We start from the raw sequence: 27589 nt of genomic DNA, 5'->3' as shown, positions 1-27589 counted from the left end.
ACATATAGTCAACATAATATGTTAAAGGGACCGTCAAAATGAAGTGAAACTGAAAATATTCTACTAGAGAAATTATACATCATTTGGTAGTAAACAATTTGTTGTACATGTTATTGGTTCAAAGATGTGAGAGTATATTTTGTACAACATTTGCAACTGTATTTAATCAAAAATACAGTTTAATCGTAATTAAAGCATCACAATTTCTTTAAGTATGCAAAGTACCTGAAATCAAAATGTGTAAATAAAGCTATGTAAACTTGCATTTTTGCAACATTAAAAGTGTGTAATCAATTGGGTAATCAAAAGTTCTAAACACACTTGCGGTCTTCAAACCCACTTCAACACTTTAAACAAAGACCGGAAATACTGTAGGTCATTTAAGTAGACAAATGGTCAAGTACAAAGACATCAAGTGTGGTTATTTGGACAGGCCCATAAAAATGTGCAGAGTGGTGCATCCCCAAGATGCATACACTCTACAGGTCCAGAGGAGAATCTAGGATAATCAATTAAGGTAGAAGGGGTGGAGCCACCTTAACTCAAAGCTGTACAAAATGGCAAAGCCAAGCACTGCTGTGTGTTGTGGTGTTTGTGTTAAAGGTTGTTAGGATGGTGTTCCTGAAAGCTGTCTTAGTGCTGGTTGTGATTGTTACATTTGATCTGCCTGATGTCTTGGGAAGTGTGAGGTCCAGTCATAGTCCAAGAAGCATGGGGCCAAAATTAGATGCAGCTTCCAGAAGTCCTGCCCTTTCTCCTCGTGGGTTCTGGAACCCTTTGCAAGTGGCTTCTCAGTTTCAGAGTCCTTTGGGTCCTGTCTCCAAAAACCTTGCGCAAGATCCTTTTGGCCTTCAGGAGAAGCAGCTGTTGCAGGGTCCAGTGAAACCTTTGGATTGGAGGTATCCCATAGTTCCCGAGGTGCAGAGCGAATTGGCGGTGGACTTCCAGTTGAGGCAACCCGTGACTCCCAGCAGCGTAGCGGTTCAATGTGGCGAGAACTGGGTTCTCGTAGAGGTCCAGCAGGACTTATTTAGCAATGGTCAATTGATCCAGCCAACTGGTCTGTCTTTAGGTGGATGTCCTGTTGTTGGTCAGGATCCTGAGTCAAGAGTGCTCATCTTTGAGTATGGATTACAGGACTGCAACAGCGTGCTGATGGTAAGAACTCCTAAATCTTAATGGTTTAATTGTTGTGGCAGAGGATCTTTCAAGGAAAGTCCGTTCACTTGATTTTACAATGCCAGGGCAGCTAAGACCAAGTTCTGTTTGAATGGGTAAATCCTGAATTTAAGCTACTTGCCTTTAGTAACCCTTCAAACCAACATCTGATGCAAACTATCCCTTAAATGGTATGAAAGGAGTTTAAGAAACAAGAACAATAAATCTTGTGCCTTAATAGTTAAAGCTAGTTTTTACCCTGGAACATCCAATGTGCATGTTCAATCCTAAGTGGATATCTCCAAAACATTGACTATCTCTGGCAACACCGAAGCTACTGAGGGCAGCTGTGGTGATGAGGAATTTACTAATTGGTGATTTGCTCTTTAGGAATTCCACTGTTGCAGAGTGTACCTTCTATTCATAGCAATATGAGTGTCCTGTCTTGGTGTATATAAAGTCTTTGGGATGACCCTGTTGGTAACCACAATCTTTTTACAGATGAATGAGGATGAGCTTGTCTACACCTTCTCTCTTACCTACACCCCTGAGGCGCTTGCAGGTACTCCGATAACCCGTGCCGATGGTGCAGTTGTTGGTGTTCAATGTCATTATCAAAGGTAAGTGATCTGTGACTTAATGCATTTCTCACACAACTGGGAGACCATTTAATGGGTACTTTCATGAACCGCAGGCTCCAAAATGTAAGCAGTGATGCCTTGAGGCCAACATGGGTCCCTTATGCCTCAACAGAGGCAGGTCAAGAAGTCTTGCTGTTCTCCCTGAAGATCATGATGGGTTGGTACAGGTTTTTTCTTTTAATAAAATGAATCTTTACCCTTGCTATTCTGGCTGTGCCTAAATTATTATTATTGTTTTTGTGAAGATGATTGGTCCTATCAGAGGCCTTCATACTCCTATTTCCTGGGTGGTGTTATTAACATCGAGGCATCTGTGAAGCAGTACAATCATGTGCCTCTGCGTGTGTTTGTGGAGCGCTGTGTGGCCACTCAAGTACCTGATGTGAACTCTCTTCCAAGATATTCCTTCATTGAGAATCATGGGTAAGGTCATGGCCCTTGATGTGTTAGGACTGTTTAAGTTGCTTTTTGTAAACCACTTTGTCACAGTCATGGGTAAGGTCTAGTTGCTTGATGCTCTGCAGTTGACATTCATGAGTTGCTCTTTGTGATTGTTTCGTCGTCAGGTGCTTTGTGGATGCCAAAACTACAGCTTCCAGCTCCCGCTTCATGCCTCGATCCCAGGTTGACAAGATCCAGTTCCAGCTGGAGGCATTTATGTTCCAGGAGGGCAGCAGTCCTTCTGTATGTACTACGAATATCATGAGTTAATTTGACTTCTCCTCCCATCTGCTTTGGTTTTGTGACTTGTCTGTCACCCCTTTGCAGATGTACATAACGTGTATTCTGAAGGCAACTCTTGCTTCTGCACCCAGTGACGCTCAGCGCAAATCCTGTTCTTTTGCCAATGGGTACGTGTTTTTATTTAATTTAAGTTGAGGTTTCTCATGTTGAAGGCTCCATGTCTTTGTTTATTGCAGGTGGTTTGCTGCTGATGGTAATGACCAAGTTTGTGGTTGCTGTGACTCAACATGTGGTCCTGATGGTGAATTTGCTGCTTCTCCCTATGGAGGTTGGTAGCTTTTGCTCTTTCTAAGGTTGCTTTTGATTCAAGTCTCTAACTTGGCTTTCTTCTTCTCTCTAGGCATTCAGTGGGAAGGCAAGGCCTCACTTGGTCCTGTAATGGTTCAAGGGCAAAAGAGACCTTCTTAATAAAACTGACAAATCAATCATTGATTGTATCTGACTTGTCATTTTGCTTCATGTCTGGTTTAACTGCTTTTGACTTGGAAAAAGTGCCCAATTCTGCCAATGTGGTGAAACTGATAGCCTTACTGTACAATTTAAGTCCCATAGCATGCAACCATAGGTTTCCAGAAGTTATTAGCTAACTTTCGTAGGGAGTTTTAAATATATGAACATTAAAGACTGCTAGTGAAAGCTCAAGATTATGCGTTTGAAGCAATTAGTTTGATGCAATTTGTTTAAAAGAGAAATTTCTGGTGAAAATCATAACCACTGAGACATTTATATAGCGCTTTCAAATGTACACCAAGGCTGTGCTCAGATTATCAATACAACTTCATGAACTCCTGATGCGCATGTCGACACAGCAGCTGCTGTATCGATTTTGTCGTGCTTTTGAATGTCAAGTCATCTTCATTTATATAGTGCTTTTAACAATGTAGATTGTTTCAAAGCTGCTTTACAGAGATAAACCTATAATTTAAGGTAACAGATTGTTTTGGCTTTATAGCGGTTCTTGAATGTTATTTTCAGCTGAAGTTAGTTTTGATTGATTCACTTCCGTCGAAAGGATCATTTGTTATTAAATTAGCAGCCACTGAGTCGACACCGTTCTCTCTACACAGACTTTAAACGCGAACCTGTGAGAAACACTGGTGGCGCTCATGTGCGCATTAAGAATGAATTCTATAGTTATGTGCATTTGAATATCTGCGCATGTTTGTAATTCTCTACAAACCAAGCCTATACAAACTACTTGTCCTGCCTACAGATTTGATCCAGAATTTAATTTTATAACTACGGGGTAGATGCACGAATTTTCCACAATGCTTTATCTGTAGAGTGGTAAAGGGATCCTCCATAGGGAGAGGCTAGTTGGCACTTCAGCACTGTGTTGTCATCGGGTCCAGGCGAAGGTCCTTCATCAGACCTGGATACGGCCTGGATCCAGCAGGCTTCGGGAAACCCTTGGGATAAACAAAGACACTAAAATTAGCGTAGATGCCATTCTTATGATGTAACGAGTACATCAGGATTTAAGGGAAGTGTTCCCAGTTCCGGCTGACCTAATCTATGCAGCCTAACATTGAGTTATAGAAGTCTATAATCATTATGTGAATGCTAAGTCAAAGAGATGTGTCTTTAATCTGGCTTTGAACTGACAGAGTGTGTCTGCTTCCTGGACAATGGTAGGAAGACTGTTCCAAAGTTTTGGTGGTAAATAGGAAAAGGATCTACCGCCAGCAGTCGATTTTGATATTCTAGGTATTAGTAACTGGCCGGAATTTTGAGATCGCAATAGACGTGAAGGACTATAATGCGCTAAGAGCTCGCTCAAGTACTGCGGAGCTAAACCATTTAGTGCTTTGTAAGTGATCAGCAATATTTTAAAAATTTATACGATGTTTAATAGGCAGCCAATGCAGTGTTGACAGAACGGGGCTAATATGGTCATACTTCCTGGTTCTGGTAAGAACTCGAGTTGCTGCGTTTTGGATCAGCTGTAGTTTAAGCGTGCAGGGCAACCACCCAGTAGAGCATTACAATATTCTTGCCTTTGAGGTCATGAACGCATGAACTAATTGTTCCGCATTTGTCAATGAGAGCATATGGCGTAATTTAGATATATTTTTAAGATGGAAAAATGCGGTTTTACAGATACTAGACACGTGACTTTCAAATAAAAGATTGGTATCAAAGAGCACACCCAGGTTCCTAACCGACAACGAATGTAGGCAATTATCACGTTCAAAATGGATGAGGATTTTGCCACTACTGACAAAGTAAAATAAAAAAATATAGGAGTATTTTGGTAATCCCCTCCTTGAACTGCCACCTTAACGTGGTGGAGGGGTTTGAGTACCCGAATGACCCTAGGAGCTATGTTGTCCGGGGCTATATGCCCCTGGTAGGGTCTCCCAAGGCAAACAGGTCCTAGGCGACGGGTCAGACTAAGAGTGGTTCAAAAATACCCTTTATGAAGAACAATCAATCAAGGACCGTGACGTCGCCCGGTATGGCGCAGCCGGGGCCCCACCCTGGAGCCAGGCCCGGGGTTGGGGCTCGTATGCGAGCGCCTGGTGGCCGGGCCTCCCCCCACGGGGTCCGGCTGGGCTCAGCCCGAAGGAGCGACGTGGGGCCGCCTTCCCGTGGGCTCACCACCTGCAGGAGGGGCCATAAGGGGCCGGTGCTGAGAGTATCGGGCGGCAGTCGAAGGCGGGGGCCTCGACAACCCGATCCCTGGACACGGAAACTAGCTCTAGGGACGTGGAACGTCACCTCGCTGGCGGGGAAGGAGCCTGAGATTGTGTGTGAGGTTGAGAGGTTCCAACAAGAGATAGTTGGTATCACCTCTACGCACGGCTTAGGCTCTGGAACCACACTCCTTGAGAGAGGATGGATTCTTCACCACTCTGGAGTTGCCCATGGTGAGAGGCGGCGAGCTGGTGTGGGTTTGCTTATAGCCCCCCAGCTCAGCCCCCATGTGTTGGAGTTTACCCCGGTGAACGAGAGGGTCGTTTCCCTGCGCCTACGGGTCGGGGATAGGTCTCTCACTGTCGTGTGTGCTTACGGGCCAAACGGCAGTGCAGAGTACCCGGCCTTCTTGGAGTCTCTGGGAGGGGTGCTGGAAAGTGCTCCGACTGGAGACTCCGTCGTTCTACTGGGGGACTTCAACGCCCACGTGGGCAACGACAGTGACACCTGGAGGGGCGTGATTGGGAGGAACGGCCCCCCTGATCTGAACCCGAGCGGTGTTCAGTTATTGGACTTCTGTGCTATTTACAGTTTGTCCATAACGAACACCATGTTCAAGCATAAGGGTGTCCATCAGTACACGTGGCACCAGGACACCCTAGGTCGTAGGTCGATGATCGACTTTGTGGTCGTTTCATCTGACCTGCGGCCGTATGTCTTGGCCACTGGGGTAAAGAGAGGGGCGGAACTGTCAACTGATCACCACCTGGTGGTGAGTTGGATCCGATGGCGGAGGAGGAAGCTGGACAGACTCGGCAGACCCAAGCGTACTGTAAGGGTCTGCTGGGAACGTTTGGCCGAGTCTCCTGTCAGAGAGATCTTCAACTCCCACCTCCGGCAGAGCTTCGACCGGATCCCGAGGGAGGCTGGAGATATTGAGTCCGAGTGGACCATGTTCTCCACCTCCATTGTCGAAGCGGCCACTCGGAGCTGTGGTCGTAAGGTCTCCGGTGCCTGTCGTGGCGGCAATCCCCGAACCCGGTGGTGGACACCGGAAGTAAGGGATGCCGTCAAGCTGAAGAAGGAGTCCTATCGTGCCTGGTTGGCTTGTGGGACTCCTGAGGCAGCTGACGGGTACCGGCAGGCCAAGCGAACTGCAGCCCGGGTGGTCGTGGAGGCAAAAACTCGGGCCTGGGAGGAGTTCGGTGAGGCCATGGAAAAGGACTATCGGCTGGCCTCCAAGAGATTCTGGCAAACCGTCCGGCGACTCAGGAGAGGGAAGCAGTGCCCTACCACCGCTGTCTACAGTGGAGGTGGGCAGCTGTTGACCTCAACTGGGGATGTCGTCGGACGGTGGAAGGAATACTTCGAGGATCTCCTCAATCCCGCCGTCACATCTTCCATTGACGAAGCAGAGGCTGAGGGCTTGGAGGTGGACTCGTCCATCACCCAAGCTGAAGTCACCGAGGTAGTCAAAAAACTCCTCGGTGGCAAGGCACCGGGGGTGGATGAGATCCGCCCTGAGTACCTCAAGTCTCTGGATGTTGCGGGGCTGTCTTGGCTGACACGCCTCTGCAGCATCGCGTGGCAGTCGGGAACAGTGCCTCTGGGATGGCAGACCGGGGTGGTGGTCCCTCTTTTTAAGAAAGGGGACCGGAGGGTGTGTTCCAACTACAGGGGGATCACACTTCTCAGCCTCCCTGGGGAAGTCTATGCCAGGGTACTGGAGAGGAGAATACAGCCGATAGTAGAACCTCGGATTCAGGAGGAACAGTGTGGTTTTCGTCCGGGCCGTGGAACACTGGACCAGCTCTATACCCTCTACAGGTTGCTGGAGGGTTCATGGGAGTTTGCCCAACCAATCCACATGTGCTTTGTGGATTTGGAGAAGGCAATCGACTGTGTCCCTCGTGGCGGCCTGTGGAGGGTGCTCCGGGAGTATGGGGTCCGGGGTCCTTTGCTAAGGGCTGTCCGGTCCCTGTACGACCGAAGCAGGAGCTTGGTTCGCATTGCCGGCAGTAAGTCAGACTTCTTCCCGGTGCATGTTGGACTCCGGCAGGGCTGCCCTTTGTCGCCGGTTCTGTTCATAATTTTTATGGACAGAATTTCTAGGCGCAGCCAGGGGCCGGAGGGTGTCTGGTTTGGGAACAACACGATTTCGTCTCTGCTCTTTGCAGATGATGTTGTCGTGTTGGCCCCTTCAGACCAGGAACTTCAGCATGCACTGGGACGGTTTGCAGCCGAGTGTGAAGCGGCTGGGATGAGAATCAGCACCTCCAAATCCGAGGCCATGGTCCTCAGTCGGAAAAAGGTGGCTTGCCTACTTCAGGTTGGTGGAGAGTTCCTGCCTCAAGTGGAGGAGTTCAAGTATCTTGGGGTTTTGTTCACGAGTGAGGGAAGGATGGAACTGGAGATTGACAGACGGATCGGTGCAGCTTCTGCAGTAATGCGGTCGATGTACCGGTCTGTCGTGGTGAAGAAAGAGCTGAGCCGCAAGGCGAAGCTCTCAAATTACCGGTCAATCTACGTTCCTACTCTCACCTATGGTCATGAGCTTTGGGTCGTGACCGAAAGGACAAGATCCCGGATACAGGCGGCCGAAATGAGCTTTCTCCGCAGGGTGGCTGGGCGATCCCTTAGAGATAGGGTGAGGAGCTCGGTCACTCGGGAGGAGCTCAGAGTAGAGCCGCTGCTCCTCCACATCGAGAGGGGTCAGCTGAGGTGGCTCGGGCATCTGTTCCGGATGCCTCCTGGACGCCTTCCCGGGAAGGTGTTCCGGGCGCGTCCCACCGGGAGGAGACCCCGGGGAAGACCTAGGACACGCTGGAGAGACTATGTCTCCCGGCTGGCCTGGGAACGCCTCGGTGTCCCCCCGGAAGAGCTGGAGGAAGTGGCTAGGAAGAGGGAAGTCTGGGCATCTCTGCTTAGACTGCTGCCCCCGCGACCCGGCCCCGGATAAGCGGAAGAAGATGGATGGATGGATGGATGGATGGAGGAGTATTTTGGTTTAACTCTAAAACAGAGTTGGAGATAAGTCATGCGACATGTAAGAACTGCAAAAGTTATGTACTCTGCAACATGAAAAACCTCTCTCTGCATCTAGCAAGACATCGTTCAGCCATGGTCGAGCAGCACACACCTGTCATCACAAAGCAGGTGGTGTTTTGTCACGTCAAAGCAACATCAAAGCAAATTTAAAATTGCTGGCTAATGCTAATAATAAATTCTCTAAAATTATTATTCACGTCGACACTAATGATGTTTGACTTCGCCAGTCTAAAAATAACGTTAAAGAGGTGTGTGAACTCGCAAGTACTATGTCAGGCACTGTAATTTGCTCTGGCCCCCTTCCTGTCCGCAGGAGTGCTGATATAGTTAGCAGATTGTCATCACATAATGGCTGGTTGTCTAAGTGGTGTCTGCAAAATAATGAAATCATAGACAATTGGAAAAGTTTTTGGGGCAAACCTGACCTGTTGAAAAGAGATGGTATTCATCCCTCCTGGGATGGTGCTGCTCTTCTCTCTAGTAATTTGGCACACAGTCTTAGAGATAAAACATGACAATCTGGGGCTCAGGTCAGGAAGCAGACAGACTGGCTTAACCGCCACACACCAGCTATAAGTGGAGACAGAGCACTCACCAGACACCAGCTATAGGTGGAGACAGTGTGCTCACCAGACACCAGCTATAGGTGGAGACAGTGCGCTCACCACACACCAGCTATAGGTGGAGACAGAGCACTCACCAGACACCAGCTATAGGTGGAGACAGAGCGCTCACCACACACCAGATATAGGTGGAGACAGAGCGCTCACCACACACCAGCTATAGGTGGAGACAGAGCACTCACCAGACACCAGCTATAGGTGGAGACAGAGCGCTCACCACACACCAGCTATAGTTGAAGACAGAGCGCTCACCAGACACCAGCTATAGGTGGAGACAGTGCGCTCACCACACACCACCTATAGGTGGAGACAGAGCGCTCAACACACACCAGCTATAGGTGGAGACAGTGCGCTCACCAGACACCAGCTATAGGTGGAGACAGAGCTCTCACACACCAGCTATAGGTGGAGACAGTGCGCTCACCACACACCAGCTATAGGTGGAGACAGAGCGCTCACACACCAGCTATAGATGGAGACAGAGCGCTCACCAGACACTAGCTATAGGTGGAGACAGAGCGCTCACCACACATTAGCTATAGGTGGAGACAGAGCACTCACCAGACACCAGCTATAGGTGGAGACAGAGCGCTCACCACACACCAGATATAGGTGGAGACAGAGCGCTCACCACACACCAGCTATAGGTGGAGACAGAGCACTCACCAGACACCAGCTATAGGTGGAGATAGTGCGCTCACCACACACCAGCTATAGGTGGAGACAGAGCACTCACCAGACACCAGCTATAGGTGGAGACAGAGCGCTCACCACACACCAGCTATAGGTGGAGACAGAGCGCTCACCAGACACCAGCTATAGGTGGAGACAGTGCGCTCACCACACACCAGCTATAGGTGGAGACAGAGCGCTCAACACACACCAGCTATAGGTGGAGACAGTGCGCTCACCAGACACCAGCTATAGGTGGAGACAGAGCTCTCACACACCAGCTATAGGTGGAGACAGTGCGCTCACCACACACCAGCTATAGGTGGAGACAGTGCGCTCACCACACACCAGCTATAGGTGGAGACAGAGCACTCACCAGACACCAGCTATAGGTGGAGACAGAGCGCTCACCACACACCAGATATAGGTGGAGACAGAGCGCTCACCACACACCAGCTATAGGTGGAGACAGAGCACTCACCAGACACCAGCTATAGGTGGAGACAGAGCGCTCACCACACACCAGCTATAGGTGGAGACAGAGCGCTCACCAGACACCAGCTATAGGTGGAGACAGAGCTCTCACACACCAGCTAGAGGTGGAGACAGAGCGCTCACACACCAGCTATAGATGGAGACAGAGCGCTCACCAGACACTAGCTATAGGTGGAGACAGAGCGCTCACCACACACCAGCTATAGGTGGAGACAGAGCGCTCACCACACACCAGCTATAGGTGGAGACAGAGCGCTCACCACACACCAGCTATAGGTGGAGACAGAGCGCTCACCACACACCAGCTATAGATGGAGACAGAGCGCTCACCAGACACCAGCTATAGGTGGAGATTTGGCAAAGAAATCATTCCAAAAGAGCTCTACAGGGAATGCCTTGTCCCTTGAAGCACTGTGGGTGATATTATTGAGTTGGCCTTTTAATATTCCTGTTCTCTTGTCTGTGCAAATTCAAAAGTTTAATCTTTTACGCCCCAAAACGCTCTTGTCATATAAAAGAACAATGCATACGTTTTTAGTAGAAAATTATGTAATGTAAATGCACAATATGATAAGAGAGACAAAGTGCCTGTGCAAAAATCCACACTTGATGTCTTGACAACACGTGCATGTGACAGGAAGTGCCCAAGACTGTCCCATGTTTTAAAAATGCCAAAGCTCAGTGCCCTTGACATACACTAAACCCACACCATGTTGAATACCACTTCGGAGTGGTATTTGAGGCTAAACGTATCCCATCGTGCATCATGTTTGGGAACTTGCATGACTATAAGTAACTTTGCAAGTACAACTCAACTTATTCTTACCCTACCTGTCTACTAATACTGTACTAATACTCTAATGAGAGTTAGTAGACATGTAGGTGCAACGTTACATATAGTCAACATAATGTGTTAAAGGGACCGTCAAAATGAAGTGAAACTGAAAATATTCTACTAGAGAAATTATACATCATTTGGTAGTAAACAATTTGTTGTACATGTTATTGGTTCAAAGATGTGAGAGTATATTTTGTACAACATTTGCAACTGTATTTAATCAAAAATACAGTTTAATCGTAATTAAAGCATCACAATTTCTTTAAGTATGAAAAAGTACCTGAAATCAAAATGTGTAAATAAAGCTATGTAAACTTGCATTTTTGCAACATTAAAAGTGTGTAATCAATTGGGTAATCAAAAGTTCTAAACACACTTGCGGTCTTCAAACCCACTTCAACACTTTAAACAAAGACCGGAAATACTGTAGGTAATTTAAGTAGACAAATGGTCAAGTACAAAGACATCAAGTGTGGTTATTTGGACAGGCCCATAAAAATGTGCAGAGTGGTGCATCCCCAAGATGCATACACTCTACAGGTCCAGAGGAGAATCTAGGATAATCAATTAAGGTAGAAGGGGTGGAGCCACCTTAACTCAAAGCTGTACAAAATGGCAAAGCCAAGCACTGCTGTGTGTTGTGGTGTTTGTGTTAAAGGTTGTTAGGATGGTGTTCCTGAAAGCTGTCTTAGTGCTGGTTGTGATTGTTACATTTGATCTGCCTGATGTCTTGGGAAGTGTGAGGTCCAGTCATAGTCCAAGAAGCATGGGGCCAAAATTAGATGCAGCTTCCAGAAGTCCTGCCCTTTCTCCTCGTGGGTTCTGGAACCCTTTGCAAGTGGCTTCTCAGTTTCAGAGTCCTTTGGGTCCTGTCTCCAAAAACCTTGCGCAAGATCCTTTTGGCCTTCAGGAGAAGCAGCTGTTGCAGGGTCCAGTGAAACCTTTGGATTGGAGGTATCCCATAGTTCCCGAGGTGCAGAGCGAATTGGCGGTGGACTTCCAGTTGAGGCAACCCGTGACTCCCAGCAGCGTAGCGGTTCAATGTGGCGAGAACTGGGTTCTCGTAGAGGTCCAGCAGGACTTATTTAGCAATGGTCAATTGATCCAGCCAACTGGTCTGTCTTTAGGTGGATGTCCTGTTGTTGGTCAGGATCCTGAGTCAAGAGTGCTCATCTTTGAGTATGGATTACAGGACTGCAACAGCGTGCTGATGGTAAGAACTCCTAAATCTTAATGGTTTAATTGTTGTGGCAGAGGATCTTTCAAGGAAAGTCCGTTCACTTGATTTTACAATGCCAGGGCAGCTAAGACCAAGTTCTGTTTGAATGGGTAAATCCTGAATTTAAGCTACTTGCCTTTAGTAACCCTTCAAACCAACATCTGATGCAAACTATCCCTTAAATGGTATGAAAGGAGTTTAAGAAACAAGAACAATAAATCTTGTGCCTTAATAGTTAAAGCTAGTTTTTACCCTGGAACATCCAATGTGCATGTTCAATCCTAAGTGGATATCTCCAAAACATTGACTATCTCTGGCAACACCGAAGCTACTGAGGGCAGCTGTGGTGATGAGGAATTTACTAATTGGTGATTTGCTCTTTAGGAATTCCACTGTTGCAGAGTGTACCTTCTATTCATAGCAATATGAGTGTCCTGTCTTGGTGTATATAAAGTCTTTGGGATGACCCTGTTGGTAACCACAATCTTTTTACAGATGAATGAGGATGAGCTTGTCTACACCTTCTCTCTTACCTACACCCCTGAGGCGCTTGCAGGTACTCCGATAACCCGTGCCGATGGTGCAGTTGTTGGTGTTCAATGTCATTATCAAAGGTAAGTGATCTGTGACTTAATGCATTTCTCACACAACTGGGAGACCATTTAATGGGTACTTTCATGAACCGCAGGCTCCAAAATGTAAGCAGTGATGCCTTGAGGCCAACATGGGTCCCTTATGCCTCAACAGAGGCAGGTCAAGAAGTCTTGCTGTTCTCCCTGAAGATCATGATGGGTTGGTACAGGTTTTTTCTTTTAATAAAATGAATCTTTACCCTTGCTATTCTGGCTGTGCCTAAATTATTATTATTGTTTTTGTGAAGATGATTGGTCCTATCAGAGGCCTTCATACTCCTATTTCCTGGGTGGTGTTATTAACATCGAGGCATCTGTGAAGCAGTACAATCATGTGCCTCTGCGTGTGTTTGTGGAGCGCTGTGTGGCCACTCAAGTACCTGATGTGAACTCTCTTCCAAGATATTCCTTCATTGAGAATCATGGGTAAGGTCATGGCCCTTGATGTGTTAGGACTGTTTAAGTTGCTTTTTGTAAACCACTTTGTCACAGTCATGGGTAAGGTCTAGTTGCTTGATGCTCTGCAGTTGACATTCATGAGTTGCTCTTTGTGATTGTTTCGTCGTCAGGTGCTTTGTGGATGCCAAAACTACAGCTTCCAGCTCCCGCTTCATGCCTCGATCCCAGGTTGACAAGATCCAGTTCCAGCTGGAGGCATTTATGTTCCAGGAGGGCAGCAGTCCTTCTGTATGTACTACGAATATCATGAGTTAATTTGACTTCTCCTCCCATCTGCTTTGGTTTTGTGACTTGTCTGTCACCCCTTTGCAGATCTACATAACGTGTATTCTGAAGGCAACTCTTGCTTCTGCACCCAGTGACGCTCAGCGCAAATCCTGTTCTTTTGCCAATGGGTACGTGTTTTTATTTAATTTAAGTTGAGGTTTCTCATGTTGAAGGCTCCATGTCTTTGTTTATTGCAGGTGGTTTGCTGCTGATGGTAATGACCAAGTTTGTGGTTGCTGTGACTCAACATGTGGTCCTGATGGTGAATTTGCTGCTTCTCCCTATGGAGGTTGGTAGCTTTTGCTCTTTCTAAGGTTGCTTTTGATTCAAGTCTCTAACTTGGCTTTCTTCTTCTCTCTAGGCATTCAGTGGGAAGGCAAGGCCTCACTTGGTCCTGTAATGGTTCAAGGGCAAAAGAGACCTTCTTAATAAAACTGACAAATCAATCATTGATTGTATCTGACTTGTCATTTTGCTTCATGTCTGGTTTAACTGCTTTTGACTTGGAAAAAGTGCCCAATTCTGCCAATGTGGTGAAACTGATAGCCTTACTGTACAATTTAAGTCCCATAGCATGCAACCATAGGTTTCCAGAAGTTATTAGCTAACTTTCGTAGGGAGTTTTAAATATATGAACATTAAAGACTGCTAGTGAAAGCTCAAGATTATGCGTTTGAAGCAATTAGTTTGATGCAATTTGTTTAAAAGAGAAATTTCTGGTGAAAATCATAACCACTGAGACATTTATATAGCGCTTTCAAATGTACACCAAGGCTGTGCTCAGATTATCAATACAACTTCATGAACTCCTGATGCGCATGTCGACACAGCAGCTGCTGTATCGATTTTGTCGTGCTTTTGAATGTCAAGTCATCTTCATTTATATAGTGCTTTTAACAATGTAGATTGTTTCAAAGCTGCTTTACAGAGATAAACCTATAATTTAAGGTAACAGATTGTTTTGGCTTTATAGCGGTTCTTGAATGTTATTTTCAGCTGAAGTTAGTTTTGATTGATTCACTTCCGTCGAAAGGATCATTTGTTATTAAATTAGCAGCCACTGAGTCGACACCGTTCTCTCTACACAGACTTTAAACGCGAACCTGTGAGAAACACTGGTGGCGCTCATGTGCGCATTAAGAATGAATTCTATAGTTATGTGCATTTGAATATCTGCGCATGTTTGTAATTCTCTACAAACCAAGCCTATACAAACTACTTGTCCTGCCTACAGATTTGATCCAGAATTTAATTTTATAACTACGGGGTAGATGCACGAATTTTCCACAATGCTTTATCTGTAGAGTGGTAAAGGGATCCTCCATAGGGAGAGGCTAGTTGGCACTTCAGCACTGTGTTGTCATCGGGTCCAGGCGAAGGTCCTTCATCAGACCTGGATACGGCCTGGATCCAGCAGGCTTCGGGAAACCCTTGGGATAAACAAAGACACTAAAATTAGCGTAGATGCCATTCTTATAATGTAACGAGTACATCAGGATTTAAGGAAAGTGTTCCCAGTTCCGGCTGACCTAATCTATGCAGCCTAACATTGAGTTATAGAAGTCTATAATCATTATGTGAATGCTAAGTCAAAGAGATGTGTCTTTAATCTGGCTTTGAACTGACAGAGTGTGTCTGCTTCCTGGACAATGGTAGGAAGACTGTTCCAAAGTTTTGGTGGTAAATAGGAAAAGGATCTACCGCCAGCAGTCGATTTTGATATTCTAGGTATTAGTAACTGGCCGGAATTTTGAGATCGCAATAGACGTGAAGGACTATAATGCGCTAAGAGCTCGCTCAAGTACTGCGGAGCTAAACCATTTAGTGCTTTGTAAGTGATCAGCAATATTTTAAAAATTTATACGATGTTTAATAGGCAGCCAATGCAGTGTTGACAGAACGGGGCTAATATGGTCATACTTCCTGGTTCTGGTAAGAACTCGAGCTGCTGCGTTTTGGATCAGCTGTAGTTTAAGCGTGCAGGGCAACCACCCAGTAGAGCATTACAATATTCTTGCCTTTGAGGTCATGAACGCATGAACTAATTGTTCCGCATTTGTCAATGAGAGCATATGGCGTAATTTAGATATATTTTTAAGATGGAAAAATGCGGTTTTACAGATACTAGACACGTGACTTTCAAATAAAAGATTGGTATCAAAGAGCACACCCAGGTTCCTAACCGACAACGAATGTAGGCAATTATCACGTTCAAAATGGATGAGGATTTTGCCACTACTGACAAAGTAAAAAAAAAAAATATAGGAGTATTTTGGTAATCCCCTCCTTGAACTGCCACCTTAACGTGGTGGAGGGGTTTGAGTACCCGAATGACCCTAGGAGCTATGTTGTCCGGGGCTATATGCCCCTGGTAGGGTCTCCCAAGGCAAACAGGTCCTAGGCGACGGGTCAGACTAAGAGTGGTTCAAAAATACCCTTTATGAAGAACAATCAATCAAGGACCGTGACGTCGCCCGGTATGGCGCAGCCGGGGCCCCACCCTGGAGCCAGGCCCGGGGTTGGGGCTCGTATGCGAGCGCCTGGTGGCCGGGCCTCCCCCCACGGGGTCCGGCTGGGCTCAGCCCGAAGGAGCGACGTGGGGCCGCCTTCCCGTGGGCTCACCACCTGCAGGAGGGGCCATAAGGGGCCGGTGCTGAGAGTATCGGGCGGCAGTCGAAGGCGGGGGCCTCGACAACCCGATCCCTGGACACGGAAACTAGCTCTAGGGACGTGGAACGTCACCTCGCTGGCGGGGAAGGAGCCTGAGATTGTGTGTGAGGTTGAGAGGTTCCAACAAGAGATAGTTGGTATCACCTCTACGCACGGCTTAGGCTCTGGAACCACACTCCTTGAGAGAGGATGGATTCTTCACCACTCTGGAGTTGCCCATGGTGAGAGGCGGCGAGCTGGTGTGGGTTTGCTTATAGCCCCCCAGCTCAGCCCCCATGTGTTGGAGTTTACCCCGGTGAACGAGAGGGTCGTTTCCCTGCGCCTACGGGTCGGGGATAGGTCTCTCACTGTCGTGTGTGCTTACGGGCCAAACGGCAGTGCAGAGTACCCGGCCTTCTTGGAGTCTCTGGGAGGGGTGCTGGAAAGTGCTCCGACTGGAGACTCCGTCGTTCTACTGGGGGACTTCAACGCCCACGTGGGCAACGACAGTGACACCTGGAGGGGCGTGATTGGGAGGAACGGCCCCCCTGATCTGAACCCGAGCGGTGTTCAGTTATTGGACTTCTGTGCTAGTTACAGTTTGTCCATAACGAACACCATGTTCAAGCATAAGGGTGTCCATCAGTACACGTGGCACCAGGACACCCTAGGTCGTAGGTCGATGATCGACTTTGTGGTCGTTTCATCTGACCTGCGGCCGTATGTCTTGGCCACTGGGGTAAAGAGAGGGGCGGAACTGTCAACTGATCACCACCTGGTGGTGAGTTGGATCCGATGGCGGAGGAGGAAGCTGGACAGACTCGGCAGACCCAAGCGTACTGTAAGGGTCTGCTGGGAACGTTTGGCCGAGTCTCCTGTCAGAGAGATCTTCAACTCCCACCTCCGGCAGAGCTTCGACCGGATCCCGAGGGAGGCTGGAGATATTGAGTCCGAGTGGACCATGTTCTCCACCTCCATTGTCGAAGCGGCCACTCGGAGCTGTGGTCGTAAGGTCTCCGGTGCCTGTCGTGGCGGCAATCCCCGAACCCGGTGGTGGACACCGGAAGTAAGGGATGCCGTCAAGCTGAAGAAGGAGTCCTATCGTGCCTGGTTGGCTTGTGGGACTCCTGAGGCAGCTGACGGGTACCGGCAGGCCAAGCGAACTGCAGCCCGGGTGGTCGTGGAGGCAAAAACTCGGGCCTGGGAGGAGTTCGGTGAGGCCATGGAAAAGGACTATCGGCTGGCCTCCAAGAGATTCTGGCAAACCGTCCGGCGACTCAGGAGAGGGAAGCAGTGCCCTACCACCGCTGTCTACAGTGGAGGTGGGCAGCTGTTGACCTCAACTGGGGATGTCGTCGGACGTTGGAAGGAATACTTCGAGGATCTCCTCAATCCCGCCGTCACGTCTTCCATTGACGAAGCAGAGGCTGAGGGCTTGGAGGTGGACTCGTCCATCACCCAAGCTGAAGTCACCGAGGTAGTCAAAAAACTCCGCGGTGGCAAGGCACCGGGGGTGGATGAGATCCGCCCTGAGTACCTCAAGTCTCTGGATGTTGCGGGGCAGTCTTGGCTGACACGCCTCTGCAGCATCGCGTGGCAGTCGGGAACAGTGCCTCTGGGATGGCAGACCGGGGTGGTGGTCCCTCTTTTTAAGAAAGGGGACCGGAGGGTGTGTTCCAACTACAGGGGGATCACACTTCTCAGCCTCCCTGGGGAAGTCTATGCCAGGGTACTGGAGAGGAGAATACAGCCGATAGTAGAACCTCGGATTCAGGAGGAACAGTGTGGTTTTCGTCCGGGCCGTGGAACACTGGACCAGCTCTATACCCTCTACAGGTTGCTGGAGGGTTCATGGGAGTTTGCCCAACCAATCCACATGTGCTTTGTGGATTTGGAGAAGGCATTCGACTGTGTCCCTCGTGGCGGCCTGTGGAGGGTGCTCCGGGAGTATGGGGTCCGGGGTCCTTTGCTAAGGGCTGTCCGGTCCCTGTACGACCGAAGCAGGAGCTTGGTTCGCATTGCCGGCAGTAAGTCAGACTTCTTCCCGGTGCATGTTGGACTCCGGCAGGGCTGCCCTTTTTTCGCCGGTTCTGTTCATAATTTTTATGGACAGAATTTCTAGGCGCAGCCAGGGGCCGGAGGGTGTCTGGTTTGGGAACAACACGATTTCGTCTCTGCTCTTTGCAGATGATGTTGTCGTGTTGGCCCCTTCAGACCAGGAACTTCAGCATGCACTGGGACGGTTTGCAGCCGAGTGTGAAGCGGCTGGGATGAGAATCAGCACCTCCAAATCCGAGGCCATGGTCCTCAGTCGGAAAAAGGTGGCTTGCCTACTTCAGGTTGGTGGAGAGTTCCTGCCTCAAGTGGAGGAGTTCAAGTATCTTGGGGTTTTGTTCACGAGTGAGGGAAGGATGGAACTGGAGATTGACAGACGGATCGGTGCAGCTTCTGCAGTAATGCGGTCGATGTACCGGTCTGTCGTGGTGAAGAAAGAGCTGAGCCGCAAGGCGAAGCTCTCAAATTACCGGTCAATCTACGTTCCTACTCTCACCTATGCTTATGAGCTTTGGGTCGTGACCGAAAGGACAAGATCCCGGATACAGGCGGCCGAAATGAGCTTTCTCTAGCTAGTCCATAAAAAAAAAAAGCGTCCTTTTCGTCATTGGAGAGCGGGTTCGCGGACGCTGGTCCGCGGACGAGCGCGCCGGCCCCCCGAAATTTTTGGGGGGCCGGCCGACGCCGCCACCCGACCCAGGACGGGCGCCCGACACACGCGGGCAGGCGCGAGGGGCCCCCACGCCCTAGGGGGCCCGACGGGAGGCCCCCGTGTTCGGAGACCCCTTTGAGCAGTTCCGCCTTCGTCCTTGGTGTGGCGCCACGCGTGACCCGTCCCACTAACCCACTATTTGTCCGTTTGACCACTGGTTTAGTGGGCCCCCCCCCCCCCCGTCCCACGAAACCACTATTTGTCCAATAACCCACTATATGGCGCAAACGTCCAGTCGGCCACTCCCACCAGACTCCGAGGCCACGCCCCCCGTCCCACGAACCCACTATTTGTCCGTTTGACCAATGTTTTGCGCAGACCCCCCCGCCCACCCCCCCCCGTCCCACGAAACCACTATTTGTCCAATAACCCACTATATGGCGCAAACTTCCCGTCGACCCCGCCCCCCGACTCCGAGGCCACGCCCCCGTCCCACGAACCCACTATTTGTCCAATAACCCACTATTTGGCGGAAACGTCCCGTTGCCCCCCCCTGACACCCCCCCACCCCCCCCACGTCCCACGAACCCACTATTTGTCCAATAACCCACTATTTGGGGCAAATGCCCCCCCGCCCCACCCCGACACCCCCCCACCCACCCCCCGTCCCACGGAACCACTATTTGTCCAATAACCCACTATTTGGGGAAAACGTCCCGTTGCCCCCCCCAACACCACCCCACCCCACCCCCCCGTCCCACGAACCCACTATTTGTCCAATAACACACTGTTTTGGGAAGACGTCCCACTAACCCACTATTTTTACCATGGGATAAATGCTACGTGGGATCATCCCACGAACCCACTATTTGTCCAATAACCCACTATTTTTGTAAAATGATTTTCCCGCCGTACATGAAAATATGCTGAAATCGGACACAATCCCACGTGCCATCGGTTGAATGGGGATTCAGACAGTTCCTTTGATAGACATTTTTTCTAAAGGTCCTGTCTTGATGAAAACTACTTTACTGTACTCAGGGGCCTCCCCTGAGTCCATAGCACCAAGTCCCATCCCATAATTCCACTGTCCACGAACCCACTATTTTTACAATGGGATAAATGCTACGTGGGATCATCCCACGAAGCCACTATTTGTCCAATAACCCACTATTTTTGAAAAATGATTTTCCCGCATAGTGGGTTATTGGACAAATAGTGGCTTCGTGGACACGTGTTTTTTAAGCCCATCTTTAATATTTTTTTTGATAAAAACTATTTTACAGCACTCAGGGGCCCCCCCTGAGTCTGTGGGACCAAGTCCCATCCCAAAATTCCACCGTCCAGGAACCCACTATTTTTTTCCATTGAATAAATGCTACGTGGGATCTCCATATCTCAGCTCTGGAAAGGTCTAGAACCTCCATTTTGCCATTCCTCTCTTAGTCCCAACACCCTCTAACAGAATCCAGAGTTTCAAGAAGATCAGAGAAACTTTTTTTCCAGACCCAAAAAAAGCGTAAGGGGTATGTATGCCTGTCGGTTTTTTTGGGTCCGAAAAAAAAGTTTCTCTGATCTTCTTGAAACTCTGGATTCTGTTAGAGGGTGTTGAGGCCTAGAGAGGAATCCAAAAATGGAGGTTCTAGATCATTCTAGAGCTGAGATATGGAGATCCCACTTAGCATTTATTCAATGGAAAAAAATAGTGGGTTCCTGGACGGTGGAATTATGGGATGGGACTTGGTTCTATGGACTCAGGGGAGGCCCCTGAGTGCTGTAAAATAGTTTTTATCAAAAAAATATTAAAGATGGGCTCATAAACCACGTGTCCACGAAGCCACTATTTGTCCAATAACCCACTATTTTTGTATCATGATTTTCCAATAAGTCTATATTGGACATAACATTTTTTTTAAAAGATTCTGTCTTGATAAAAACTACTTTACTGCACTCAGGGGCCTCCCCTGAGTCTGTGGGACCAAGTCCCATCCCATAATTCCACTGTCCACGAACCCACTATTTTTTTCCATTGGATAAATGCTACGTGGGATCATCCCACGAAGCCACTATTTGTCCAATAACCCACTATTTTTGGAAAATGATTTTCCCGCATACATGAAAATATGCTGCAAATGGACACAATCCCACGTGCCATCGGTTGAATGGGGATTCAGACAGTTCATTTGATAGACATTTTAATTAAAGTCCCTATCTTGATGAAAACTATTTTACTGCACTCAGGGGCCTCCCCTGAGTCTGTGGGACCAAGTCCCATCCCATAATTCCACTGTCCACGAACCCACTATTTTGTACAATGGGATAAATGCTACGTGGGATCATCCCACGAAGCCACTATTTGTCCAATAACCCACTATATTTGTCCAATAACCCACTATTTGTCCAATAACCCACTATTTGGCGCAAACGTCCAATAACCCACTATTTGTCCAATAACCCACTATTTGGCGCAAACGTCCAATAACCCACAATTTGTCCAATAACCCACTATTTGTCCAATAACCCACTATTTGTCCAATAACCCACTCTAAGTGTCCAATAACCCACTATTTGTCCAATAACCCACTATTTGGCGCAAACGTCCAATAACCCACTATTTGTCCAATAACCCACTATTTGGCGCAAACGTCCAATAACCCACTATTTGTCCAATAACCCACTATTTGTCCAATAACCCACTATTTGTCCAATAACCCACTATATGTGTCCAATAACCCACTATTTGTCCAATAACCCACTATTTGGCGCAAACGTCCAATAACCCACTATTTGTCCAATAACCCACTATTTGGCGCAAACGTCCAATAACCCACTATTTGTCCAATAACCCACTATTTGTCCAATAACCCACAATTTGTCCAATAACCCACTATTTGTCCAATAACCCACTATTTGTCCAATAACCCACTATTTGGCGCAAACGTCCAATAACCCACTATTTGTCCAATAACCCACTATTTGGCGCAAACGTCCAATAACCCACTATTTGTCCAATAACCCACTATTTGTCCAATAACCCACTATTTGTCCAATAACCCACTATATGTGTCCAATAACCCACTATTTGTCCAATAACCCCAACACCACCCACCCCGACCCCCCGTCCCACGAACCCACTATTTTTACAATGGAATAAATGCTACGTGGGATCCATAGGCCCCGAACTTTGAACGGCTATAACTCAGCGACCAAGCCACCTAGAGGCACCAAACTCGGGTCAAAGTAGGGTCCCCAGGGGCCCTCTCCAACGCGCCCTAGCCCGTGCTTCTAGGGGCCCCACGGTTCGAGATACGGGGCCCAACAGGAAAGGGTGCATTTCAGAAGGAAGGGTCCCAGAGGCTCGGGACTCTGGGGTCTGAGAGGGCCCCTAGGGGACCCTCCCCACCCCGAAGGATGAACCGCTGGGACTCTTCCTTTCCGAGATATCGACCGTTTTGTCCAAAAGTCCCTTGTGTATAACAGGGTGTATCTCGGGGACCCAACCGAGTTGGGGCTCCAAACTCCGGGCATGAGGAGGGCCCATGGGGCCCCTTCAGACCCCACCGTCCCCAGCTCCTGGGACCTTCCGTTTCCGAGATACGGCCACTTCCTGTCCAGGTTTGACCGGGTATATCTCGGGAACCAAGCCGAGTTGGAGCTCCAAACTCCTGGTGTGGAGAGGTACCCATGGGCACCCCATGACCCCAGAGTATGGAGCCCAAAGTCGGCTTGGTTCCTGAGTTATGCCCGGTCAAAAATGGGACTTTCATCCTTCCGACAATTCACCCGGATCCTCCCGAGAACTCACCCGTTCCAATCCAGTTGAAACTCGGGATTCTGGTAGAGGGTGATGAGACTTAGACATGAGTGCAAGAATGGAGGCTCTAGAGCCATCCAGAGCTGAGATATGGAGATCCCACGTAGCATTTATCCAATGGTAAAAATAGTGGGTTCGTGGACAGTGGAATTATGGGATGGGACTTGGTCCTATGGACTCAGGGGAGGCCCCCGAGTGCAGTAAAGTAGTTTTCATCAAGATAGGACCTTTGGGAAAAAAACTATGTCCAATATTGACTTTGTGGGAAATCATGATGCAAAAATAGTGGGTTATTGGACAAATAGTGGCTTCGTGGACACAAGGTTTTTAAGCTCAGCTTTCACTTTTTTTAAATAAAAACTATTTTACAGCACTCAGGGGCCCCCCCTGAGTCTGTGGGACCAAGTCCCATCTCAAAATTCCACCGTCCAGGAACCCACTATTTTTTTCCATTGAATAAATGCTACGTGGGATCTCCATATCTCAGCTCTGGAAGGGTCTAGAACCTCCATTTTGCCATTCCTCTCTAGGCCTAGACACCCTCTAACAGAATCCAGAGTTTCAAGAAGATCAGAGAAACTTTTTTTCCAGACCCAAAAAAAGCGTAAGGGGTATGTATGCCTGTCGGTTTTTTTGGGTCCGAAAAAAAAGTTTCTCTGATCTTCTTGAAACTCTGGATTCTGTTAGAGGGTGTTGAGGCCTAGAGAGGAATCCAAAAATGGAGGTTCTAGATCAATCTAGAGCTGAGATATGGAGATCCCACGTAGCATTTATTCAATGGAAAAAAATAGTGGGTTCCTGGACGGTGGAATTATGGGATGGGACTTGGTTCTATGGACTCAGGGGGGGCCCCTGAGTGCTGTAAAATAGTTTTTATCAAAAAAATATTAAAGATGGGCTCATAAACCACGTGTCCACGAAGCCACTTTTTGTCCAATAACCCACTATTTTTGAATCATGATTTCCCGACGAGTCAATATTGGACATAGTTTTTTTTTAAGAGGTCCTGTCTTGATAAAAACTACTTTACTGCACTCAGGGGCCTCCCCTGAGTCCATAGCACCAAGTCCCATCCCATAATTCCACTGTCCACGAACCCACTATTTTGTACTATTGAATAAATGCTACGTGGGATCATCCCACGAAGCCACTATTTGTCCAATAACCCACTATTTTTGGAAAATGATTTTCCCGCCACCCATGAAAATATGCTGCAATTGGACACAATCCCACGTGCCATCGGTTGAATGGGGATTCAGTCAGTTCCTTTGATAGTCATTTTAATTAAAGTTCCTGTCTTGATGAAAACTACTTTACTGTACTCAGGGGCCTCCCCTGAGTCCATAGCACCAAGTCCCATCCCATAATTCCACTGTCCACGAACCCACTATTTTTACAATGGGATAAATGCTACGTGGGATCATCCCACGAAGCCACTATTTGTCCAATAACCCACTATTTTTGTCCAATAACCCACTATTTGTCCAATAACCCACTATTTGGCGCAAACGTCCAATAACCCACTATTTGTCCAATAACCCACTATATTTGTCCAATAACCCACTATTTGTCCAATAACCCACTATTTGGCGCAAACGTCCAATAACCCACTATTTGTCCAATAACCCACTATTTGTCCAATAACCCAATACTTTTGTAAAATGATTTTTTTTTGGGAGGGCCCCGGGGCCCGTGACTCTCCCGTTCAGGAGAGGGTCCCCTCGGGACACCTTCACCCGAGTTTGAGCTCTCTGCGTCTTTGCGCTGCCAAGATACGAGCCGTTTTGTCCCAGAGGTCGAGAGGTCAGCTTTCGGACGCCATTTTGACTGGCGCGCCGTGGTTTTCAACTAATATCTCGGCCAAAACACCACCGAAATTCATGAAATTTTTACCATTCTTTTCTGCTCGACCAGACGGTTCCGTAGAGCCCGGGGCCCGCCGGATCCGTCGAGTTTTGGCCTTGATAATTGTTCGTTTATATCTGTATCTCGGGGCCCCAGGGGCCCACGAGGACGCGGGTGGTCTCAAAGTAAAGGTCTCGACCCGTTCTAAACACGATAAAACGTTAGGTGTCCATAGGACCCAGTGGGTCATCATGAAAAATAAAATAGTCTCCAGTCACCATCCACATTTTCAGTCACCATTCACAATCACTGGGTTATTTTACAATTGGGGGTCAGGAAACGCTTAGGAAGCGGCTAGGGCCCTCAAACTCGGGGGCCCGACTCGGGGTCACTAGACGACAGTGCTCGCCGAGTTTCGGGCTCCTACGACCTTCCGTCTCCGTACGGACGCGCGTTTCGTTGGTTTGACCTTTTTGACCCCTTGCACATGTTTTTCACCCTTTTTCGACCTTTCGACCCCTGAACGAGGTCCCAGGGGCCCCAAACTTTCAGGGCCGAACCAGGGGGCCGTGCCGAGAAGGAAAACGGCGTCCCCTAGTCGATCGGCCCTTCCGAAGCGGCGTCCGCGAAACCACTATAGAAAAACCCATTCATTTAATGGGCAAGTGGGATTTTGATAGAAAGGTCCCAGGGGCCCCAAACTCAGCACGGTGAACCCTGGGCCCGCCCTGAGTGACGTACCGATAGGGCCCAGGCCCTAGGGCCTGAGAAACTTGATCCATCTCTCTGTCTGCCACTGAGGTCAATGGCAGACACTTGTAAACAGGCCCGTTTTCAGCAGTACACTCGCCCTGACTTTAAACGCTTGCCAAGTGGCTAGGGCCCTCAAACTCGGGGGCCCGACTCAGGGGCCCTAGACGACGGAACTCGCCGAGTTTCGGGCTCCTGCGACTTTCCGTCTCCTTACGGGGGCCGTCCCACCACCCATTTAAAAGGCATAGCGGTTTCGCGGACGAGCATCCTTTTTCAACTTCGCGACCCCTGAACGAGGTCCCAGGGGCCCCAAACTTTCAGGGCCGAACCAGGGGGCCGTGCCGAGAAGGAAAACGGCGCCCCCTAGTCGATCGGCCCTTCCGAAGCGGCGTCCGCGAAACCACTATAGAAAAACCCATTCATTTAATGGGCGAGTGGGATTTTGATAGAAAGGTCCCAGGGGCCCCAAACTCAGCACGGTGAACCCTGGGCCCGCCCTGAGTGACGTACCGATAGGGCCCGGGCCCTAGGGCCTGAGACACATTTTTCGTCCACCTCTCTGGCCTGTTTCCACTTGGAAAACAGGCCCGTTTTCGGCAGTACACTCACCCGGACTTTAAACGCTTGCCAAGTGGCTAGGGCCCTCAAACTCGGGGGCCCGACTCAGGGGCCCTAGACGACGGAACTCGCCGAGTTTCGGGCTCCTGCGACTTTCCGTCTCCTTACGGGGGCCGTCCCACGGCCCATTTAAAAGGCATAGCGGGTTCGCGGACGAGGGGCCCTTTTTCGACCTGAACGAGGTCCCAGGGGCCCAAAACTTTCAGGGCCGCACCAGGGGGCCGTGGCGAGTCGGAAAACGGCGCCCCCTAGTCGATCGGCCCTTCCGAAGCGGCGTCCGCGAAACCACTATGGGGACCCATTCATTTAATGGGCGAGTGGGATTTTTATAGAAAGGTCCCAGGGGCCCCAAACTTTCACGGGCCGCACCAGGGGCCCGTGGCGAGAAGGAAAACGGCGCCCCCTAGTCGATCGGCCCTTCCGAAGCGGCGTCCACGAAACCACTATGGGGCCCCATTGATTTAATGGGCGAGTGGGATTTTTATGGAAATGTCCCAGGGGCCCCAAATTCGGTACTGTGGCTCCAGGGCCCGCCCCGAGTGACGTACCGAAAGCACCAGGCCCTAGAGCGAGGGCAAGTATTTTTTAGCCTCTGTGCAAAATCTCTTCCTTTGCCTGACTCTCAAAAAGCCTTTTCAGGCCTCTGAATGATTTTTTGGCGGGGGAGGGGCGGTTTTTCAAAAGGGCCCTAGGGCCCCACGATTCGGGGCCCCGCGTCAGGGGCCCCTGGAGAGTCGGGATCTGAAGTATCGAGGCACCACCACCCTCCGTCTGCGTACGGGGGCCGTCCCACGGCCCATTTAAAAGGCATAGTGGTTTCGCGGACGAGCGTCCCCTTTTTCGACCTCGCGGCCCCTGAACGGGGGCCCCGGGGCCCCAAACTTTCCCGCCCGCACCAGGGGGCCGTGGCGAGTCGGAAAACGGCGCCCCCTAGTCGATCGGCCCTTCCGAAGCGGCGTCCGCGAAACCACTACGGCGAATACATTCATTTAATGGGCGAGTGGGATTTTGATAGAAATGTCCCCGGGGCCCCAAACTCGGCACGGTGGCCCCTGGGCCCGCCCCGAGCGACATACCAAAGGCGCTAGGCTCTAGAGCCAAGGCAACCCCTTCCCGCCCTTTTAACCCTAATCTCGGCCTTGTGTCTCTTCCACTCATGTACCCTAAGAGCCTTTTGAGTGAAAGTTGGTTATAAGGTGGAAACTTTGTGCAGGAAGGTCCTAGGGCCCCACGCTTCGGGGCCCTGAGTCGGGGGCCCCTGGAGAGTCGGGATCTGAAGTATCGAGGTACCATGACCCTGCGTTTCCGTACGGGGGCCATCCCACGGACCATTTAGCGGCGTAGCGGGTTCGCGGACGAGGGGCCCTTTTTTGACCTCGCGGCCCCTGAACGGGGTCCCAGGGGCCCCAAACTTTTCCGCCCGCACCAGGGGGCCGTGGCGAGTCGGAAAATGGCGGCCCCAAGTCGATCGGCCCTTCGGAAGCGGCGTCCACGAAACCACTACGGCGAATACATTCATTTAATGGGCGAGTGGGATTTTGATAGAAATGTCCCAGGGGCCCCAAATTCGGCACGGTGGCCCCTGGGCCCGCCCCGAGCGATGTACCGAAAGCACCGGGCTCTTGAGCGAAGGCAAAACGTTGTCACCCTCTAACCCTAATCTCTGCCACACAAACAGGCGCGGGGCCCCTTTTTTGACCTTTCGGCCCCTGAACGAGGTCCCAGGGGCCCCAAACTTTCCCGCCCGCACCAGGGGGCCGTGGCGAGTCA

The 27589-nt window shown here is 49.4% G+C and overlaps 2 protein-coding genes across 2 annotated transcripts; both read left to right on the top strand.

Moving 5' to 3' along the window:
* Positions 1–501: 501 nt before the first annotated feature.
* On the top strand, positions 502–3441 carry LOC306985877 (zona pellucida sperm-binding protein 3-like). The gene is made up of 8 exons (XM_079588622.1): positions 502–1158; positions 1660–1778; positions 1853–1956; positions 2045–2222; positions 2366–2483; positions 2568–2650; positions 2720–2811; positions 2884–3441. Exons 1-8 carry the CDS (start codon positions 613–615, stop codon positions 2949–2951), a joined length of 1308 nt encoding a protein of 435 aa, XP_079444748.1. The 5' UTR covers positions 502–612; the 3' UTR covers positions 2952–3441.
* An 8023-nt stretch (positions 3442–11464) lies between these two features.
* On the top strand, positions 11465–14163 carry LOC306985874 (zona pellucida sperm-binding protein 3-like). Its single transcript, XM_079588619.1, has 8 exons — positions 11465–12069; positions 12571–12689; positions 12764–12867; positions 12956–13133; positions 13277–13394; positions 13479–13561; positions 13631–13722; positions 13795–14163. The coding sequence occupies exons 1-8, from the start codon at positions 11524–11526 to the stop codon at positions 13860–13862; spliced, it is 1308 nt and encodes a 435-aa protein (XP_079444745.1). The 5' UTR covers positions 11465–11523; the 3' UTR covers positions 13863–14163.
* Positions 14164–27589: the final 13426 nt, after the last annotated feature.

This window comes from Phoxinus phoxinus (assembly GCF_949152265.1).
Source record: "Phoxinus phoxinus genome assembly, chromosome: 18".
Lineage (NCBI taxonomy): Eukaryota > Metazoa > Chordata > Actinopteri > Cypriniformes > Leuciscidae > Phoxinus > Phoxinus phoxinus.
This window is presented reverse-complemented; position numbering and strand designations above follow the sequence as displayed.